The sequence below is a fragment of the Neopsephotus bourkii genome, unplaced genomic scaffold (assembly GCF_033783945.1).
Source record: "Neopsephotus bourkii isolate Nb327-2 ecotype Australia unplaced genomic scaffold, CSIRO-AGI_Nbou_v1 NB_196, whole genome shotgun sequence".
Classification (NCBI taxonomy): Eukaryota; Metazoa; Chordata; class Aves; order Psittaciformes; family Psittacidae; genus Neopsephotus; species Neopsephotus bourkii.
The window spans coordinates 6,150,169-6,171,839 of NW_026900709.1; the positions used below are offsets into that span (position 1 = coordinate 6,150,169).

Consider the following 21,671-nt stretch of genomic DNA (forward strand, 5'->3'; position numbering starts at 1 on the left):
GGGGACGCACACAAGGCAGCCTTTCCCATGGAGCAGAAAGGGCCAGTAATGTGTATTTACACTCCTCTGGGCATTCTGAAGGACTCCTAAGAAGGGGCTATTTCAAAAGTTTATCTTAAAGCAACATTTCTTTGCAAAGGTGAGGTTCTGAAAGTTGTGGAAAGAAACGTATTATTTCTGCAGCTGTCCCCAGACAAATGGTTTATTAAACCATGAGAGCAGTTAAGACTGCTCCCTCTAAATCTAAAAGCAGCTGTGCAGTGGGATGCAGTGGGAAACCTTCAGCTGGTAGTATTTAGAAAGGTCTGAGTGTGACTGTCTCTAGGTGCTTGGAATACAGACTGTGGCCAGGGAAGGACAGACAATCCATTACATGTGACACTAATCCTTTCAATCTGAAGTAGCCTAGCTGAGCTACAGTTCCCAAAATAACATCCATTTTACTTTGTGATCTGTTAGACTTCCGTAACCTCTGTCCCTTCCTTTCCTCAGAATACTAGCTTAGCCTAGGCACGGTTTTAGAAATGCTAACTGCAGTTATAAAGGGGTTAAATTAGCCTGTAATACACTAATTTAAAAGCTTTTTAGTTTTTCTAACTGCCACTTAACATGATTAGCAACAGATGCTCTTACTACACATACAGAGTCCCCTGCTCAGGCAATCTCAGACCATTACCTCCAGTTTCTGTGCTCTCTCTTTACTGAGAGGCTCCAGCAGAAAGCTCAGGTTATTGTCATCGGCTAGAGAGCGAAGATCAAAGTAATATTTGGCGTAAACACTGGCAGGAACATTGATATTGAACTGCAGTAGCTCCAAGAAGTGTCTTTCCATCTCGTTCCTAGGAGGTGTAAGGGACAGGAGACAAAGGGAAGAAAGATTGTTTTAGCTGGCTGAAAACACTGAAGAGACCTCAAGCTTGGTTTTAAACCCAGCAACTCTGAAACAGTCATCGAGAGCTCTGCCTTGTTCGTTTTGAGAGAGCAGTGCTCAAAACAAGGTGCAGCTTTTTGAGTCCTGGCACCTCCGGCTCAGAGAGAAAGGTAGTGCCCTGTCGTGCACTCGCTCGGCTGACCGGGGAGGTTCATTCTTCGGAGTTCCATTAGTGCAGCTGTACAATTCATGTGCCATTCTCACTCTCGCACGGCCCCACACTATAGTGATCAGATGAAAGGAATGATGTATGCTGTTTATTAGCTCTGAAGAACTTGCAGACATTTTCACCAGGCTGATAACAGGAAGGGGGTTTATTGAAGTAGAGGCGGACTAACAAAAGGAGTAGGCAGATCACCACGGCAACAAATGGATCTATGAAGAGCTGCTGCTATTATCTCACAGAAAAAAGCCTCTTGAAGCAACATGGATTCATCTCCAATAAATAAATAAATAAGCAGCATTAGGTGGGAGAAGGAATTTTCTCCTCAATAGCATTAGGCAGGATAACAAAGTACTATGGCAAAGGGCACTGTCCAGTTTTTACTCACTCGTCTGTTTTCAGTGGGCTAAATATTTGGGGGAAAGTGGGGAGAGCGCCATGACATGCAAAAGGCTGCTTCAGCTACTGTACTGCGGTTAGCTACATCAGAGGTGCTCCACAGAGCAAAAACCCAATGGTTTACAGGTTAACCCAGAAGAAACAGGTGGCACCCAAACCAAGCAGTTCAGTTCAACGCTAACTCAGCAGAATTTAGCTGTACAGGCCAACTGGGAATACAGCAGAAGGTAAGCGGCACAAATTCAGTGCCAAGGTTGTTCTTGCTTTTAGGGAGCTTTTAGAATAGATGTTTTACCTATCAGAGGAGGGGAGATAAATCAAGGAAATTATAACATTATTATTAAATACGGGTTGTGTCCTGCATTGGCTGGCGGGTCTCAACATGAATAGCAGCTTTGTGCTTGTTTCTAGCATAGTGGACTCGAGTAGCATTGAACCTAGTGCCAAAATTAATTTCCTGTTCATATGGTCATAAGCCTATAGAAATGTAAATCAGATAATGTTTTGATGATCAGCTGATTTACCCTATGAATAAATGCTCTTCACTGCCCCTTTTGTACTCGCTAGGCTAATACATTTTAATTCTTTAAAAATACAATTCTTCATTGGATTAACAAGTCTATTAACAGTAGTTTAAAACCTGGCAGAGGATAACGCCCGTGTGTTTTCTGTGCCTTATTTACAAATACATGTAGCCAAAAGAATGAACAGCGAGTGTCTCCTTACAGGCAATCATAGCAAGATTAGCAGCTGCACGGTTAATTTTTCAGTGATTATGAATTCACCCTCATCAAAGCAAGCAAGTTTTGACAAAGGATGACTTCCAAAATGCTATTTATTTAATTCCCTTTGATTTTTTCCCCATTAGAAATAAGCAAAACAAATAAAAACAGAGACCCCCCCCAAAAAAAAAAAACCCAACCAAACACCCCCACCCCATTTCAGTAAAAAAACAAAACAAAACAAAACACCTAAGAAAAGGCTTGTGATAGAAAAAAGGCAGATGAACATTTTACCTATGTCGAGTAGGAAGAGGCAAAGGCAAATGAACTCATCTGCTGGTTGTGAGGTACGGATCACGTATCCTTTACTAGACTTTAACCCACTAACAGTTTTCTGAGAACAAGGTGCACCAATGCTGCCTGCAGAAGAGGTGCCTGGCTTGGACACATTCACACATAGATTTGCAAAATGCATGAACTAAACCAGACCTTAACCCTTTCAGCAACTCCAGAGGGGTATTACTCCCATGCTTGGCTTGCAGTGGCTCAACAAGAGTACCCATCAGGTTAGTGAGATCGTTATAGATACACAGCGCCAAGAGGGAGATTCACAGACAGTTCACAAACGAAACTTGCCACCAGTCCTTTACTGCACAGGAATGGCCCACCCAGGGAGTGATACCAGGTTGAGTCCTGCCAAGCAACCTTTAAGCTGGGAGCTGCTAGTGTTTTGGGTGGATTTTTCTGCAGCATCACCAACCATCTCCAGCGTTAGAAGGAACTCCTTTGCCAATTGTTTTCTCTCAGTAACACTTGCATTCAGAATATGGAATGCTCACCATCAAGTGACTAGTTTAAAACATACTGGAAGTACTAAAGCTGACAATTAACTATAGTACCGGCTATTAACTGAAAGCAGACTTACAGACTTAATCTTGCTGAGTATTTTAAGCAGTTTTCCAATGTTCCAGTTATGATGATGTTATCCAACCCAGGAGCAGTGGAGTCTGCCAAGCTGCAGCAGTGTGGGGCCTGAGATGGACACCACGTGTCCCCTGTCAGACAGGGGTTGTAGAGTTTCTGCCCATACCTAAATTCAAAGGTCTAAATAATTTCAAATGAGATGGGATTACAAAAATCCCATCTTCAGAGTGGAGGAAAAAATATGCCTAAATTCTATCTATTTTCTTTACCACCATCACTGCTTTGAAAATGTAAGTACTGACAATTTCAGGAGACCAGGCATAGGCAATAGAGAATAAACATCCTGCTTGTTACAGATATTTTCAGTGCTATCAATTTGATTTGTCCCAAATAGGGCTAGAAGAGGAGACATCAAAAAGAGCAAGATGTATACTCCAGCACTCCTAGCATCACTGACCCCACTTCAGCCATCTCAGAGTAATTTGCAGCAACGCTTCAAGTATGTTCCTCAGACAGATGAGCACTCTGAGCCAGGTTGAGTGAAGATGCACATTGTATAAAAACACTAATTATGCTTTCCTGGAAGCAGGGTTGGCACAGCCCTGCATTTGGAGACAAAGAACTCCCAGGCAAGGGGTATGTATGAAACAAGATACTGTTTTTGCGGTCTGTGATATGAAATAACTTGAATAACAAAAAGTGTTTTGGTGCAGGTAACTAACTCCCCCATTATTAGAAATGCTGTCCCACCCCCAAAGGGAAGAAAACTGGATACTCCTCCTCCTAGAGAGTCCCAGATAAATAATTACTTACTATACTTTAAACATTAGCTTTAGGCTGAATCCAAGGAAGAAAGCCTGGGGCAAGAAGAGACTCTCTCACACAGGCAGCCTTCCGGCACTGTGTGCAAACCTCTGCCACCTCAGACTGCTCCTGTACTAGAACTGGCTGTTACTACGTAGGCCTGGACACATGCTCAGTTACAGCACAGCAGCATGATTAAACTCAACCCTACATAAAACATATCATGAAGATTATTAAGGCCAGAGAGCCTGAGACTAAGCTAGCCTTCTAGCAGTTCTACCACTGAGGTAACAACACAAATAGGGGGAGAAGCTGGCAAATAGAATTAAAACAGTAATACTGACATCTCAAAGCTCTCAGACACAGAACTTTGCAAGAAGGAATTTAACACAAAATCTAATGGCCAAATCCACACAACGTAAGCATGCCTCCAGCCTGTAGTATGAGCCTGAAGCCACAAGGATGAACATCCCCTGAAACTGCAGAAATCGTAGGGCTTAAGGCACCAAGGCAAGACAGCAGATTCAAAATTCCTAAAAAGCTGAAATCTACACCTGAGACAGGAATATATACAAGGATCAGCCTTACATAAACAAGCAGTAGTAAGACTGAGGATTTTGTTCTCAGCACTGTACACATGTCCAAGAACTCATCCAAAGAGGATGAGCTGTAGCAGCAGCTGGATGTAACACATGCAATGACAGATCCCAACACAAATGACACCTGCCTGCCAGCGGCAGCAGCTAGGAACTCAGACACTGAGATATTTAGGCCTTAGCTGGATACAAGAGCAGCCACTAGTCATGGCTTACCCTGCAGTTTTTCAAATTCTACACCAGACAAGGCAGGGAACAAACTGAGTTCACTTTGTGTTTTTCTCCCACAAAAGAATGCTGATCAGGCTATGAACTGGGCACTTCACAGTTACACCAGTGCAGGAAAACCAAACTGGAAACAAGCAGCCAGCCCATGGCTCATCGCTTGGGGAAAGAAAGTACAGAAAACTAACTGCAAAGTTACTCACCCAAGTCATTAGAAATATTAATACAGATTTGTCTCAAAGTAGGGTTATGCAAAGTTTCCAAGGTTAAAAAAGGGAAGGAGGCCAGACACCAGATATACATCATGTACCTGTATCATAGCACCAAACATTTTTATTGCATGATCCAAAAAATTGCCATTAAAAAAAACCACCCAACCCACCAAAACAAACAAACCCAAAACCAAAAATCCCCACCACTGCAGATTAGCCAAACCTTGCAACTTACATGTCCTCAACAGTGATGTCCTTCAGTATTTGGCAATAATCCACATTCCACACAGCTTGATCATCCCACACTTTAGAAGCCAGAAGAATAGCTCCTAGGACTATCCTCTTCCAGTTACTAGGGCATATGTCTATCTCTGCATAGGTTAAAAGCCTTTCCAAATACACCTGTAGAAAGGGAGGAAAAAAACCCAAATAAACAACAAACAAACGGTTTTATGTGTGCAATTAGAATGGAGTTCTGAGCAGCAAGCATGACAGTCCAATACTACTATTTCATCCCATTACCATTAAGTATGTCAAAGTAAGTATAAGTGATTACTACTTCCACTTTAGAATCCAAACTTTCAGGATTTACAGATTCCATTTTTTTTATTGTGACATAAGAACTGGACCACCAAGGTATACAATAAAGGTACTGGAGAATAAGTTCTGAGCAAGCAGTGAGCACTGTTGTTTCAGGAAGACACTGACAGAGTTCTTTGCATCACCGAGTCATGCAGTCATTGACAAGTTTTCATTAGGGCCTATCTAGGATAGTAAATCACTCAAGATCACACTCGCCTTTCATCACCTTTAAGGTTCAGCACTTGTAGCTTAACAGGAAGTGCTAAAACCTGCACTGTGATCTGTAGTCATGGGACAAAGATGCATTAATTGCTATCTTTCCACAATGAAGGGTGTTATAGTGCTATTCCTACTTCATTTGGAAAAGAACAGACTTCAATCCTTCACCTCCAACAGCATCACCCTCTGCTTTCATCTACATCACCAACTGCTTAGATAGATAGTGAAAGATACCCAAGGCTAAAGATATATCTTGGTCTTTTATTTATTCCTCCCATGTAATCTCAGATCAGCCCACAGACATGGAATCAGTCCCATCCTTAAAAGTCTTCCACTATTTCACACCTTCATAATGAACACCACAGTAATCTGCACTTTCAAATCTGGATAGCTGAATTTAGTGTTCTATTCCCTCAATTAAGTCCAGATAAACTAGTAGGTGCAGGTCTAACGGCAGGATCAATCTATTACTAGGGTCTTCCCACTTTTCTTTCCATCCTCTACTTGTAGCCTTCAAGTGGACTAAAGGTGTTCCTATAGTAACAGAGCCATCTAGCGGTGAAATCCACTTTAACTCTGTAAAGAGCTGGCTAGATTGCGCAGTGTTAGCTGTCATCTTGTTCTGTTAAAATTGCATCCACGTCTTTGAAAAAGCAAAAATCTCTAAGTACTTTTAGCGTTTCTAACTATTCGGCCCTTTCAATTACTTATTTCCTTATTAAAGAGAGTCCTTCAAGCTGAGTTTGCTTAATTTCCATATTGTCTTTTGGTCACAGTTCTGCTCTCCTTTCAGACTGTTCTTCAGAAAGAAGCCACAATGGAGACTGAAGGACAGTATGCAACATAGTGCAGTTTAAGAGATGTCTAATGCAACAATTATACAGGTTGTGTTTCTTTCCCTTCATACACAGTATTTGTATATGCATGCATATATTGGTGTGTATATACACAGTCAGTATTGCAATCTTTTATATCCATCTTGCTTTCTAAAAATCAAACAAACTGCAGTGAGATTATTTTCTTACAATTGTTCTCAAGTCCCAAGTACCTCCATGGGGAAAAAAAATCGTAGCCTCTTTGGTTGAATAAAAAAAAGGTTTGATAGAAAGGTTAAAATAGTTGAAGACCTTAATAATGAGAACATTTGCCTCCTGGAGTTCCTACTCTACTGATCCTCAACCCCTTCTTCAGCACTCCTACTTGCACTGTTCTGGTTAATATGAAACTCAAACTCCTGTTTTCCCTTCCACACAACCGAAATAAAAGATGTCTTTGTGTCTGATCTCATTACAACCCGCTATTTATGGTGTCTCACTGTTCTGCTTTTCTTGAGGTTCTTCAACAAGTTACACATTATGAAACAGTGTGACTGGGCAAGTAATTAAGCCGTACATATTCATATATAGAAAAGGAAGTTCCTTTTTAATTAACCACTTCCATGACTACTTAGAAATCTTCTCTAATGAACTCACTTGTACAGTGCCTTCATTAAGAACGTTTCATGAGATACTGCAACAGTTTAAATGTCAGTTTGGCCCAGTTCACTCATTGATGGGAAGAGCAAAAAAGTCTTCCAAAAGCTCCATTTCAGTAATCAGGCATCTCTTACCAGTGTCACTATTGCACATTCAGCTGTCAGCTGTGCAGCACTGAAAAGCGTCCGAACAAACCGGTAGATGTGCTTGTGGTCAGGGTCATGCTTGTAGTAGTCATCTGGAACTTCTTCCCGCTGAAAGAAAGTTCTCTCAATTACTGAGAATCTAGCTTACTTAACACTGACTTTAAACAAGAGCCACACATGCATGGTCCTTCTCACTGAGTAGAAGCAGGAACAGCATGAGCAGGATCCCTGTTGCATAATTCCTGCACTATGACCAGTACAAAAGCTGGAAATATGTTTTTCCTGGCTGGAACTGAGGAGGAAAGGGCTGGTATTTGCAACTGAGCTCTGTGATGCTGGTAACTTGGGGTTTGTTATTTCTAGTATTAGGGTCAATAGAGATTTGGACTCCTTGTGACTGAATCTTTAAGGGTGTTTAAAGATGTCTTCCATGTAATTAATCCTTCTGAAGGAACTGTAGGTACTCAGCCAAAACCCCACTCCTATAGAAACTAAAAAACCATTTTATCTTTCCCCTCATAAGTATGACATACAGCCCTTACTATATTTCTGTCTGTATACTGCAGTAAGATCAAAGAGACCTTTAAGTGTTTCCTAAAGGACACAAGGATTTTCCTCTATCCATACTCATTAAATGGGAGGTAGACTGTACCACAGGATCAAAAGATGTCAGGTTGGTAAATAAAGCAGTGAAATTGTCTGACAAAGTGGAGTTCATCTTACATTAGATATTTCCATGTGAAACAACAGATTCAGGTAGTCAAAACAGTTTTGGATCAGACTTCTCTCCTGAAGCACCACAGTCCATACAAGAACTCTTCCATACAGCTCTTCAAAGTTGATCATTATTTTCATTGAGTGAAGAGTTGTATTTATTCAATGTACAATTCCTAGCACAATGGGTCACATTTAGGGATGACACTCTGACAAACTTGGAATAACAGCTAAATAATGTATCTGTGAGATACACCAAGCTGCATTCACTCACGTAAGTCCCTGAGCAAACTGAATTTTTAAAGCCACTAGAGCTTTGCTAAATTAATTCCAAATGAAAAACAAAGGAAATGGTTCTGCAGGACAGTCATTAAGCTGGTAGTGCTCAAACTGGACACTTTACTCTTAAGCTTGCCTGTGTTATGAGGTTTTGCATCTTAAAGACTGCCTTAAAAGGTGTACCAGTACCAGTCACATTAGAATTGTACCAGCTTTAACACTTTGCTTTCAGCCTTTTTAAAGGCCAAACCCACTGTCTCCTACTTTGCAAGATGCTTCATGGACCATGTTCTCCTGCTTGCAGTTATTTAAAAGGTTAGGCACATTAACCATGTATTCCTAAATAAATAGGAAAGACTTTAATTAAAAGTAGTGTTGAAGAGGGGAAGAAAGTACTTAGACAAGAAAGTCTGGATACAAAATATGCAAGACTCGTCAGGTGCTTGCTTTCTACTTATATTCCAAAGCATAGAAAACCAAATTTACTTTGCAACCTGCTCATGATCTAGCTGGTATCAACAGTCCAGACAACACTGTTTGCACTGTGTATTACATACACAGATGCAATTTAAGATCTATTTGATTGTGACCTAGTGCCAAGACATTTTCGACTTACTTAAACAATACAAATCCAAGATGTTAAAAACTACGTGTGTTGATACACATTCAGAGGATCAAAAAGTTACTTACTGTGAGAGGATGAGACTTTTCATCAAAAATATCCAATGATCTGTCAGAATCTCTACGAAGTAAAAAATCTCTGGTTTAGCAACAGGAATTATTTGGTAATGCTATGCTCTACTACAAAGTATTATTCATTAAAGTAGATAAAGAGATATACTTCATAGTTCAACTTTTCCTGTAATATGGTATGAAGTTAACTTGTATTTTTGCAAAGCATTTAATGATGAGCTCTTCGAGCTGAATATGTAAGAAGCTAAACAATGAATAGCTATCCATGTTCTCAGATTATGCTTGGTACAGTTCTCACTTAAAATGTGAAACTGCCTCAACAATAGCATTTACTTCAAAAAGGCAGCTGTAATTTTGAAGCATACACTGAAAAAAGCTATAATGGCAAGGGTTATTTGTGCATGGGACTGAGTGTTCATTCACCCATCAATACTGATGTATACCTCTGCATTCAGGAAAAACTAAACAAAGTCCAAACTCTGATTTGTGGTGAATTAAGTCTGTTTTCTGGGCTCCCCCTGTTTTGTCTTTTTAGGCTTCATTATCAATGCAGCGTTGTGCCATTGGATGGGTGTATTACTGACCCTTCTATATCAGCTGAAGAGGGGGTACAAAGAGGAAGCAGATACAACATGAAGTGCAAGATTTTTCAACTGGCTGTTACTGAAGTCCCCAAGACCATATCATCCCTGGCTCAAAAAGAAAGTTGTATTTCAGAGAAAAAAGAGTTCTCTCACCTGTTCTTTATATGGTAGAATATTGCTAAAGTTACACTAAAAAAGGAGAAAGAGAAAAAAAAGACTTAAAGCATATTCTGTGCACGTTATTTTACTGAATGTTCAGAATCCATTACATATTGGCTTACTCTCACATTCATTTACCTGCCTGAAGGGAAGCTGGCCAAATTAAATTTGCTAGCCAAACTGCTCCTACATTCATTGTACAGATACTTGTGCCACAAAATAAATGTTATGCCGCATTTTAAACATGTACCTTCATTGCCTGATGAAACGTAAAAGGCAACATTTATTGGAAATGTGGACTATTCACAACTAAAATACAAGTTCTGTTTGGTGTTACATGCATGATTGTAGAGATTCTGCTAATGTTTTAACTCTGCATCCTGGTTATTTTAGTCACTGTCTAAAAAATAAGGCAAATAATAAAAATGATACTATGCCAACATAATCCAAGAAGGAAAGAACAACAGATCTCAGTCTCTGCTGAGTCACGTAAGGCAACAGATTTTATATTGATGCTTATCTAATGTGGCCAAATTTCAGATTCTTTACTGGCAGTAACAACAGGAACACGGATATCACAGGAATCCATCATAGGCAAGCTCTGATCTATTACCAGCTGTAGACCACTTTAAAATGGCACAAGCACCATCTTTTAAGCACTTTCTTCTCTAGAACAGGAGTGACATGCTAGACACCTTTGTCTGAAATCAAATTTTAAAGCTACAAATCAACTCAGACTTTCCAAACTTTACTAACCTGTTACAACAGTAAAGCTTTCTGGCCCTGAAGCTACTTTTCTTTCTTTTCCTTCAAGCACAGTAAAATTCTCTTCTCGGTTCTTGGCTGTTATTGTCTGTGCACAAAGAACTGACTCTGTAGTACCCAGAACAACAGGGCAAACAGCCATTTCCATTGGAGAACCAAGAAGACTAATCAATTACCAAACTCACGTAAAATAACTAATAGAGACCAAGTAGAACGGCTACAACTAAACCCAGCAACACACCGTTATCCACAACTAGAGGGCAGGCTAATACCACTGGCAAGTAGCAAATACAGGCCGGCAAACTTTCCTGGCATCTCTATACAAAATCCATTCAAAGTTTTCCCAGATTGAGAGTTTCTGGATTTGGCTTTCAGTGCAAAGCCCTCGGGCTCCCCACCCCAACATACACTTTTAAACCCCAAAACGCTGACACTTCTGCACTGCCTCAGATTCTCCAGTGCACAATTACTACTTTTAAATACAACAGTAGGTTAGCTCTGTAACTAAAATAAGCAGTCATCATTAACCAGACCTCTATACCCCTTCCATGACCAACCTGAATAACCAGTGCTGTGCTCCTCTGATTCACATATGCAACTGGCTTGAGAACAGATAAGACCATCACAAAATCCCAAATAAACCTTGCAATGCTACTCAGCCCTTTCTTGATGACAAATGGCTCTTACCACTTTATTGTGCTTCTAAGGTTAGGTTGACTGACGGTGCTGTCATCTATAAATATTGTTGAGCATGAGCTGTACTTTTTTGTAAGCTGCCCAGGAGAAACCTTCGGAGAAAGAGAACAGAAACACATTCAAGGACAGGGATTCTGTAAGCTTTGGCTTACCACACTGAATACTGGCTTTACACCTCAAATAGTTACCGCACAGGAGGTCTCTGTAGGTGACTGCTCCCGCTATGTAAGCTACTCTATAGCCATCAAGTTCCTGAGGGATACCCTTTGTGCAAGATGGGTTTATAAATATCCCTTGTAATAAATATACAACATGATGGGTTTAGATAAGTAGTTTTCAGAAAGAATAGCTGTGGCTAAAGAAGTAAGTCTGTCAATCTTCTCAGTTCTCCTCCATGCCATTCTTGCAGTTCAAGTCTGTTTTCCCTCCCATGATGTACTTTATTAGATTTCCCTGTGACTCCTTTATCATCAATTTCCCTGTTTTATATCCTATATCTTTACATTTTCTGGTTATCCAGTATCGTTCCATGTAAAGGTAATTTTGCATTTGGGGTTTTGTCTTGTTATATTTCAGTAAAAAAAACCCAAGCTACCAAATTTCTTTACTCGTGTCTTGTTTAGTGTCTGCAATCTGGAAATACAGTAATACTGTGACTCTTACTTTCACTGTTCAGAGCTAGCAGTATGTGCCATCATCTACCCCAATCCTGTAAATTTCATACTGTAAGAAAGCTTCCTGTAGAACACTAAGTCAGGCTTCCCTGAGCATTTTTAGTGAATGCCTTGCACTAGAGCTAGGATGTCATAATTGAGGGAGGATTTTAATCAAGCAGTTCATGGTTTGTTAGTTTTTGCCAGAATCTTTTTTAAATCCCTTGTCCAAAACCTTGCAAGTCTTCCAAATGAAAATGTTGGCACCCTTTATCCAGCAACGGCTGCCTGGGAATATTTCCCATTCCAGCTAAAGTTTGCCAGCAAAAACAATACAATCACATTTCACTGGGTGCTGGCAGACTAAAGCTGGAACTGAAATAGAAAGAAAAGGAATAAAAAATAGGATCCACCTATATAATCATATTAAACATAACAGACTTGAAATATCATTATCTTACCAGTAACTCATCAGTAGGTACTTTTGCTAGGCAGTATTTTTTAAGCTTTGTGTTAATAACTTCCATTTTTAACTTTACTAGTCAGTAATTTTTTTATGCACTTATTAATGACATTGCACCTTTTTTATGGGTTGGTTTTCTTTTTTGGTGGGTATTTTTGGGGGATTTCTTTTGCAAATGAAGTGTCGAAACCAGCTAATATTTGCAGAGAGAGCTTAGAGCATGTTTCAGATTTTAAAACTGACAGATTCTCTTTTGTTTATCATGCCGATGGTGATGTTTGTTCATCATCCTCGCTTCATGCTGGATACATTCCTCACAGTAAGTCCTACAGTGATGCTCAAGCAGCAAGTCATTTGAGACTTATCACCTTAGGTGAGAAATTAATCCAGTTTCATTTGCTTTAAGTAGGCAGTCTGACTTGTATTTCTCCTTTACTGTTATGAAATGCTCAAAACTGACACAACAAAAAAAAATGCAGTCTTACTCTTCTGATGTCATTTGTTCTGTGCTCTGTGATACTGTGCCTGTTTAGTTCTTACAGACAAAGATAATTCAGTTTTATCTTGCTATGGAGAATTTGGAACATGTGTAGGACTATATATGCAGCACTACCACAGTTGTTTCTTGAATTTATCTTTGTCCCAGTATGCTAACATCATCTATATAGCACACAAAGAATCTGTTTTACTTACATGATTGATGTGGTTACTCTTCCTCTTCTCTCGCACTAGAAAGAGAGAAAGAATGTGAACTGAAAGGTTTTTTAAATACAACGCCAATTTACATTCCATAAAGCCATTCTATTAATCTAGTCTTCTGAAGTACATGAGGATCAGAAGTTTCAAATTTGACTCCAGGTGTCTGGAAAAGCATTTTGAGGAAAAAACCCTAAGTTTTATCAAGCTAGTTAACTACATGCTACCTCCAACTATTTACGTGTACATTTAAGAACTACATCTACCCATCCCACTAAGGGAAAAACATCAGGTTTGAAGAGATGCTCTGCATCATGAAAAACTGGATGATTTCAGGTAGTTCAAATAGACACTGTTCAACATCCAACAGCAAACAGTTATCAATCAGAAGTAAAAACATCACACACTGAATCTACCAAAGAGACACAAGGGGGAAGTGAAGTGCCCAGCATTATATACACGTATTCTCACTCCTCCTATTACACAGCAAAGGGTAAAAAACCTATTTCATTCTACAGAAGATGCTGGCCCAAGCTATGCCTATTAATCATATAAACACAACCATGTTATCTGGCAATTGTAAACTGTGTCAGCTTTTCAAAAAGACTGCAAGGTGTAGCTTCCAGCTGTAACAGGGAGGTTTGCCCAGGGAGGTTGTGGATGCTCCATCCCTGGCAGTGTTCAAGGCCAGGTTGGACGAAGCCTTGGGTGAGATGGTTTAGAGCGAGGTGTCCCTGCCCATGGCAGGGGGGTTGGAACTTGATGATCTTAAGGTCCTTTCCAACCCTAACTATTCTATGATTCTAACAGTAGAAGTAAAACAGAGCTGTTAAAGGAGAGCTGAAAGTTGCACACATGCAGAAAGCTATACAAATGTGACCAGCCTGGACAGGTGACTGCTCTGAAGTTTTGATCATGTTCTCTTACATACTTAGGAAAATTAACTATTGGAACAGAGTATCCAAAATTCTTCTTTTTGCATAAATGAAACTCATAATCCTGGTAACATCTCAGTGAGAGGGAACTTAGCTATCTTAATTCTACTACTTCTATGGAAGGTTAACTAGAGAAGATTCAGTGAAATTTGAAAATAAATTCTTCTGACTTGTTCATAAACATATCCTGTAAAAATCAATTCATCTAACTAATACAAGCTTCAGAGAATGGTTTAATAGGTAACATCTCACCTAGCAGACTATTTTTCTACATGAACACAAGTGCATATGTTCCAATGCACTACATCTGAAGAACTTGATTCATGTTTAAAAGCAATACTACCCCCAAGAAAGATATTCATGTAGTCTGAATGTTATTTGCAGCAAGGCTGACAGGCTGCACTGTAAAGCTGCACTACAAACTCAACAACCATGTCAACTTGCTAACTTCAACTTAAACAACACTCATCTAGGAGGTGCTTGAAATGTGCACATCAGATTCTCTGCCTGTTTGAAGATGGACCTTAGAGGCCTCAAGGAAAGAGGCCTAAAATTTCTTTGATATCACCTCTTCTGGAGAATCATGCTAGTGCTTATTTCCACTGCTCACAGATTATGTGAGCATTGTGATCTTGATACCCCTGACAGTTTTACTACTTGCCGTAAGACTGAAGAGCAGGACTGCAACTGACAGACCTGTCAAAATGATTCTGTTTTTCTGGGGCAAAGCTGTGCCAAGGTGGAAGATGCTCTGCAGCTTTCCACAACGTGCCCAATCTCAAATGCAGCACTGTCTTAGAAAAACAGCTCAGAAAAAACTTCTCCAAGAACCAACTGTAAAAGGACCAGAAGCATTTTAAATAATAATCTTAAACTCCTTTTCAACTGCAACTTCAAAATTTACTATTGTGACAACTCTTTTTTACTTGTGCAATACAGAAATGCCTCCACTTTTTAACAGCACTTGGGAACATGCAAGCTACAGTGATTGTTCAACATTTACTTTTATCAAGTAAACAAAGGAACTACAAAGAAACTGAAAATCCCAACACATCCATGTCATTAAAACCAAGATTCAAGAATAATTATGCTAACTGGAACTGTTCAAACGGTTCAAAATAACACAGTCAAAAGCAACTGATACAGAGTGATGGCTTAGGCTTACTATTCCTTATAGAAAACTGTCCTTTGATTTTTATATATATATATATTTAATTTAAAGCTTGAAGCTTGAGTTACACTGGTGAAGAAAGCCTTGCTCCTTCAGACTGCTAGGATCCACACTCTGAAATCTCCTGATATTTAAGCGTTCAGAAGAACAAGTGATTGTGACTGTTGAGTAAAGCTGCCTACAAACATATTGCTGTGTAAACACACAAATTATTAATCCCTATGCCTTGAAAGAACTTAAGTAATGTAAGTGTTGGAGCTGTCTAATTAAAATAAACAGTTATTTTTCCAGGTTTTCTCCTGCCTTTTTTAAAATTGGAAAAAGCTTACCATCTGTTTGAGACTTGCTCAGGAAAATTGTGCTTGCTCTGGGATGATCAGATGGATTAGATTCCAAGGCTAAATCTGAAACAGGACAAAAGAACAGAGAGACCTTTAACAGAAGATGATTACAGCAACGTTTCCCACCCAGCCTTAAAATGCTCAAGCACAGTGTCGGAGACAAGACCAGAAACACTCAGAACGGACTGTCTCTCTAAAGAGAAACCTTACTTTTGTCACGATAAATAAAAACCTGACATTTCCTCCTCTGAATAAAAAACCCTGCGGACTTAGTCCTACTGCCATGAAGCTGTGAAGCACCCCATGGTTTCCATCATAACAAAATCCGTAAAGAAAGACTGCAGAAAACAACATGTATCTTCAAAAGTCAGTATGCACCCCTCTATGTTAGGGTGATTGAGTGTGGAGCCTGTGCTCACTAGAGGGCAGAAAGCGAGAACTTGATCAAGAGCATCATTTTAGGGGGAGGGAAAAAGAAGACACTGCTGACCTTTCACTCTGCGCTTTAAGTACCCAACAATCTCTGTGGTCTTATAAAAGAGCCTAATAAGTTAACTTTTACAGCACTGATAAATATCAAAACATGGATCTTGCACTATTCTGTTCTTCTGGAATTTCATGTAAAACCCTGTACAGCTAATATATCACTCTGAAGAACAAAATGATTGCTTTAATCCTTTGCCACAATTAACCAGTGATGACATTAGATGAGGATATGTTACTCTCTTAGGTTGAGATGGGAGTGATCACTAAAAAGTTTGTTGATGAAACTGTAAACATCATGATGAAATCTTGAGCTGCATTTTTACAGAAGAAAGGGCTGTTCTGAGAAAATCATGCTATAGACGCACTGACTTATGTGAACACATCAACAGAATAATCAAGTACTGTGATACTGCGCATCCTGGAAAGGGCAAATTCACATCCATTTATGTTGGAACCAGATGACCTTAAGGTCCTTCCCAACCCTAACCATTCTATGATTTGTCACTCATCTTCCTGTGTGCTACTGATGCCATGCTGACCATAAAAGCATGCAAGCTCACAAACTTGCACATTAGTGTATCAAGGTCACTGGTATGCCAGTGCTGTTGCCAAACGCTCAAAAATCATCTCAGAATCACCATCAACTTTTAATAATAATAATAAAAAATAATCTTAAAGAGGTTTTTATGCACTCAACCAACAGAAGCAGTTAAATAGTAGCCATAGCATGCAGAAACTCTTGGTGCTGGAAGTCTTAACCATGTGAGTTATGTGGTACTGCACCTAACACACAGCACAGCCACAGCCCTTGTGCATCAGCAGGTGAATGTAAATGCGAAAGTACATGTGTCCCCAAGACTTCTCATTCCAGATTCCCACCAGAGCAAAACACTGATATCCAGACCTGGACGTTTTCCAAGTACTTACAACATCACTGATCTTAGCGCAGCAGTATTGCCCTGACACTGGTCCAAAATGCAGACCAGCGTGATTTTGAATCTCTACTGTGTAAGTAAGGTAGCCAATGTCTATTTAGGAACACAAATATTGTTCAACCAGGAATTTCCTCTAAAAGCAGACCACCTCAAGCAGTTTTTAGAAGCTAACTTACAAAACCAGTAGTCCTATTTTCACCATAATGTGCTCATTCACTGCACAAAGCAAACAGATTCTTGAATTTAATTGCGTAGTTAGAATGTAAGAAGTCCTGGTTTAGAAGCCCAAGAACAGAATCTGCCTCACAGCTAATACCTGAAGTACCACTAATACGTATTTGATTCTCTGGAGAGAAAAAAATAAAGACATCCAGCACACAATAGTACGTCATAGTGGCACATTTAACCACTGCTTGCAATGTCTCAACAACATAGTGTAACCGTTGTTTAAAATCTGTCCACAGTGTTGACAAGTTTCTTACACCGATTTAACAAAATCACTTTTAAGACACTACAGAGACCAACTCTAGTTCCTAATGTGAACACTCTATTTAAAACAAATAAAGAAACCCCAACAAACTTTGGCACAGACCAGGCAATCACTAATAAAGGCAAATATTAATCAACTTTCTAGATCTGAGAAAGGAGTGATTCAGAAACTGAAGCATTTTGCTCATCTACCAAAGAGCTTCAGCATCATCAGCAGGCAGAACAAGGCTGCAGTATGCAGATTTCAAATACAGATGATTATTAGCACGTTTATATGCAAACAGAGCGAACAATTCAGAATGTATTTATAGTTCAGCAGCTACTTTGAGAATAACTGGATGTTAGGTCAGAAAGGACCTCAGGTGGTCTCCAGTTCAACCTCTTGCTGAAAACAGGGTCAGCTACGAAGTAGAACTAGGCTGCTCAAGGCTTTACCCAGTTGAGTTTTGTAAGCCCCCAATGAGGGTCCACACAGCCCTAACCCTTTCCCACCAATGGGTACTAACACCTACAGAGCTATGGGACTCGCTATGGAATGATGCGGAAGAGCAAGCAGGATTGTATGAGACTTGTGTGATATTCAGGGGAAGGCAGCAAGGAAGATTAGGAAGGAAGAGGCACAGAACACAGGAAGAAGGACTACTGAATTCAGTAACTCTTAACACAGGACTTCATGCTCCTCCAAGACGCTGCACAGCCCCCCATACAAAATCCAACAAGAAGTGATCAAGACCAACTGTACATTTCTTATCCCAGAATAATGTAGCATTAGCAGAAGCAGTACATCTGCTTTTTTCTTGCAAGAGACTGAAGAAAAGAAAGATGCATTTAGCAGAGCACCTCCCTGTAGCTTTCACCTTCTAAGCAGCCAGAGGATTTTAGCCATCCTTTCTGCCTTCTTCTCACTGGACAATGCTTTTTTTCCAAGTGGTGGGGAAATCAGTCGGACGATTTGCTCTTCCTAAACTGTCAATGCTGCCCATGGAATACCAAAAAGCAACAGCAATACAGCTGATGAAGGAAGCATAAAGGAAGAGGCTGATAAGAACATGAGAAGAGGCAAAATGTAATGGGAAACTTGGCAAAAGAAAACCCAGAGGAAGAGATAAATCTGTCTGCAAACAATCTGACTCACAACCAAGCATAACTCCTAATACTTCACTGTTGTAGCACTTACAACCCAAACCCAAGATATCTAGCCCTGAAAATAATGGTAAGCCTTGATTAGGAGCCACATCAGAAGATACATGACAGAAAGCTCAAGATACACATAAAGTGAGCAGAGAAAGAAAGCAGCATGGTATGCCCCAGGATGAACAGAAGTAATGGGAATTAAAACATGAAGAATCAGGAATGAGAGAAGCAGCAGGATGATACAAAAAGCAAAAAAAAAACAAGACCAAAACAATTTCTTTTCAGGGCCTATCAACTCAAAAGAAGTCAAAACACATTTTCTATCAGAGACTCAGTGATAAAGAGGTGAGAAAGGAAGATTCCCACCAGAAATTGGGTCTATGGGAGCAGCACACTAGTGTTGCTGTGCTACAATGGCCTTCCTGCTTGCTCTGGGAGGTGTGTATTAACACCAGCTTTCCCTCTTATTTCCCTGCATCTCTCAGTGCCACGGTACTACCAAGCTTGTGCGATCAACCCTGTCTCCAGCTGGAGCACAGAGAAGCCTGATGTTACTTCCCTCTCTAGACACTCTGATTCTCAAGAATGCCTTGCAGCTTGCTTGCCCTTCAGACAATCTCAGCTACCTCTGCTGCTGCTGTGCGCTCCATGTGCTGATGAGAGCACACAGTTCCCCACGGGGCAGATCATATTACTTTGAAAAGCAGACCTATGCCCCCAGCTCAAGATTTTATGTCCTTTCCTCAACACACGATCTGCATAAAGACTCTACCTTTACTCATCTATGCTATGTCTGACATGTGTGGCTTTTAGGAATTCATGCTGCTAACTACTTACCTAATGTTTTGCACATCTCCACGGGTGATTTCTAACTGTTAACACACTGCATTGTGCTACATACATTGTCTCATTAATAAAGCTGACAGTCAAAGACGTCACTGTTATTAAGCAGCACCCCTTTGACGATTTCACTACTTTAGAACACTAAAATACTGCACTTCTTTAACAGGTTTAGCTCCATCCTCTGCTTTACCAGCCAGCAGTAACGTTTTGATACAGCATATATTTAAAGCATTAAATCACAATATCATCTCTTCCTGTAAGCAGAGTTCCCTTGCTCAGTGGGATACTAGCTTTCATTAATGTCTGAGCTTCCCTCATATTTCATTACCTTACAGTGTGAAAGATGCGAGTTACTTAACACTCCCAATAAAGATTAAAAAAAATAATGAAACAAATGAGACTAACAAATTTGCCAACACATTTCAAAAAGTCTGTTATTCCTAACAACACCTTCTTATAAAATTATTTGTCCTTTAAATTGTTATTCTATTTCTACCCCCCTAAACATTCCCAAAAGTTACAATTCCGGTTTCTGAATTCAACCTGTGTTTACTCCTCACCAGCCACCTTGAACTCACCACAGAGCCCAGCATGCACAGGTTGTTTTCCATTTGCCTTCTCCTGTTATGTCCTCAGCTACACACAGGTTAGTCTGTCCTTTAAATGTTCCACTGGTGGCTCCTTCCCCAGATTTGGACAGAATGAAAGCACCCTGATCTCCCGATTATTCAACAAACCACATCTCTCTTCCGGAATGGGATGGACTCAAAAGATACAAAACTTGCTCTGTTTTCATAACTAATACAAGCAAATCTGAATACATAAAGGACTTAGATCTGTTGCATAACAAAGTGCTTTCAAACACAACTGGTTCTCAGAAAGGAACTCTATTTTAAGGAAAAACTTTGGTGAAAACAACTTCAACCAACACTTGCATGTGCACAGGTCCCTTAAAAACGCTCCTCCCCAGCTCCCCGGAGGAAATCAAGTCTATTTAAAAAGAAAACAACGAAAACCAACCTGCACAGTTGGCCTTTGTTCACAGAAAGGCAGAACTGTTGAGCCTGGAAGAGACCTCTTGAGATCAGCTAAGTCCAACCCCCTGCTCCAGAGAGGTCTGTCCAGAACTGTGTCAGTCAGGTTTTGAACATCTCCACACAGAGAGACTTCACAACCTCCCTGGGCAACCTGTGCCAGTGTTTGACCTCCCTCGTTGTTAAATGATTACTTTTAAAGATCCTGACTTCACACAATACACAGAATAATTTGGTTAAGCCATTTAAAATCTGACAGTTGTTCTTTATGGCACTACTGTGATAACAGCAGTACCATTATCAATACCCAGCATGTATCTATGTGCACTGTGATGTTTTAGAAGGGTGCAGAACTTACTTCAGTATACAACAAGCTTTCTTAATTAAGAAGGGCGTATTTTCCTTTTACACCACACTCCTTAGTTGGAGTGCTTCAACAAGAAGCTGACACAATAAGCATTTCAAATTCGCTATTAAAATCAGAAAAATTTAGAAAACAAAAGCACAGAACATCTATTAAATAGTGTGGGCTAGCCAGGGTTTCAGTTATCTATTAAGTTATGTGGTTTAAAAAGATCAATACAGGATCCTGCATTTCTTAAAGCCAAGGAGGATCCACACCACTATCACCGGCCTCCACAGCAGATCCCTCACTTCACAGCCCCTGTTGGGTAAACATGATGGAGAAATCTGTTCCACCATACACAGTACCTAGTCTCCCTGGGTCTGAAGGAAGTTGGGTAGGCTTACATGTGTTTCACGATGTACCCACCAGGGTTATAACCACTTACTTCTACACATTTTAGCCAGGCAGAACAGCAGGATGTCAGGAGTGCCCCAAATTTCACAGTGAAAGCAGAACCAGTTAAAAGGGAGGAAAACTAGATGCTCCTGGGATTTTATCTCTGAACTGGAAGGAAAACAGTAGTTCACAAGGTAGATCTTAGAAGTTACTGATATTTTGCTAAAAATGCATTTCTGTACTGCATTTAATGTAGGCCCATCCAAAAAGACAAGGAGAAAGAATTTGTTATATACTGTCTGCTTTTTATTCCCCATACAGACCTTAACACATAACACAATTCACTACCACATCAGAAGCTAAAAGTAGAACACCACTGCTCTCATTTTTTAATTGATATGCCAAACCAAAAGTTTCTAACTGTACACACGAAAGATCAAACAAGTTTTATAATCCTAGAT

General features: G+C 39.9%; 1 protein-coding gene across 2 annotated transcripts in view; it reads right to left on the minus strand.

Annotated features, from left to right (window-relative positions):
- CCNYL1 (cyclin Y like 1) overlaps window positions 1-21,671 on the minus strand; it is a 31,150-nt gene that overhangs the window by 3,940 nt on the left and 5,539 nt on the right. The window contains exons 2-9 of one of the 2 annotated variants that reach the window (XM_061378513.1): window positions 15,536-15,610; window positions 13,098-13,132; window positions 11,280-11,380; window positions 9,822-9,857; window positions 9,082-9,133; window positions 7,387-7,506; window positions 5,212-5,378; window positions 677-839 (exon numbers count right to left, since the gene is read on the minus strand). In XM_061378513.1, the coding sequence (XP_061234497.1) occupies window positions 677-839; window positions 5,212-5,378; window positions 7,387-7,506; window positions 9,082-9,133; window positions 9,822-9,857; window positions 11,280-11,380; window positions 13,098-13,132; window positions 15,536-15,610 (749 nt within the window). The remainder of the gene's footprint in view (window positions 1-676; window positions 840-5,211; window positions 5,379-7,386; window positions 7,507-9,081; window positions 9,134-9,821; window positions 9,858-11,279; window positions 11,381-13,097; window positions 13,133-15,535; window positions 15,611-21,671) is intronic. The other variant, XM_061378519.1, reaches the window with a different exon arrangement.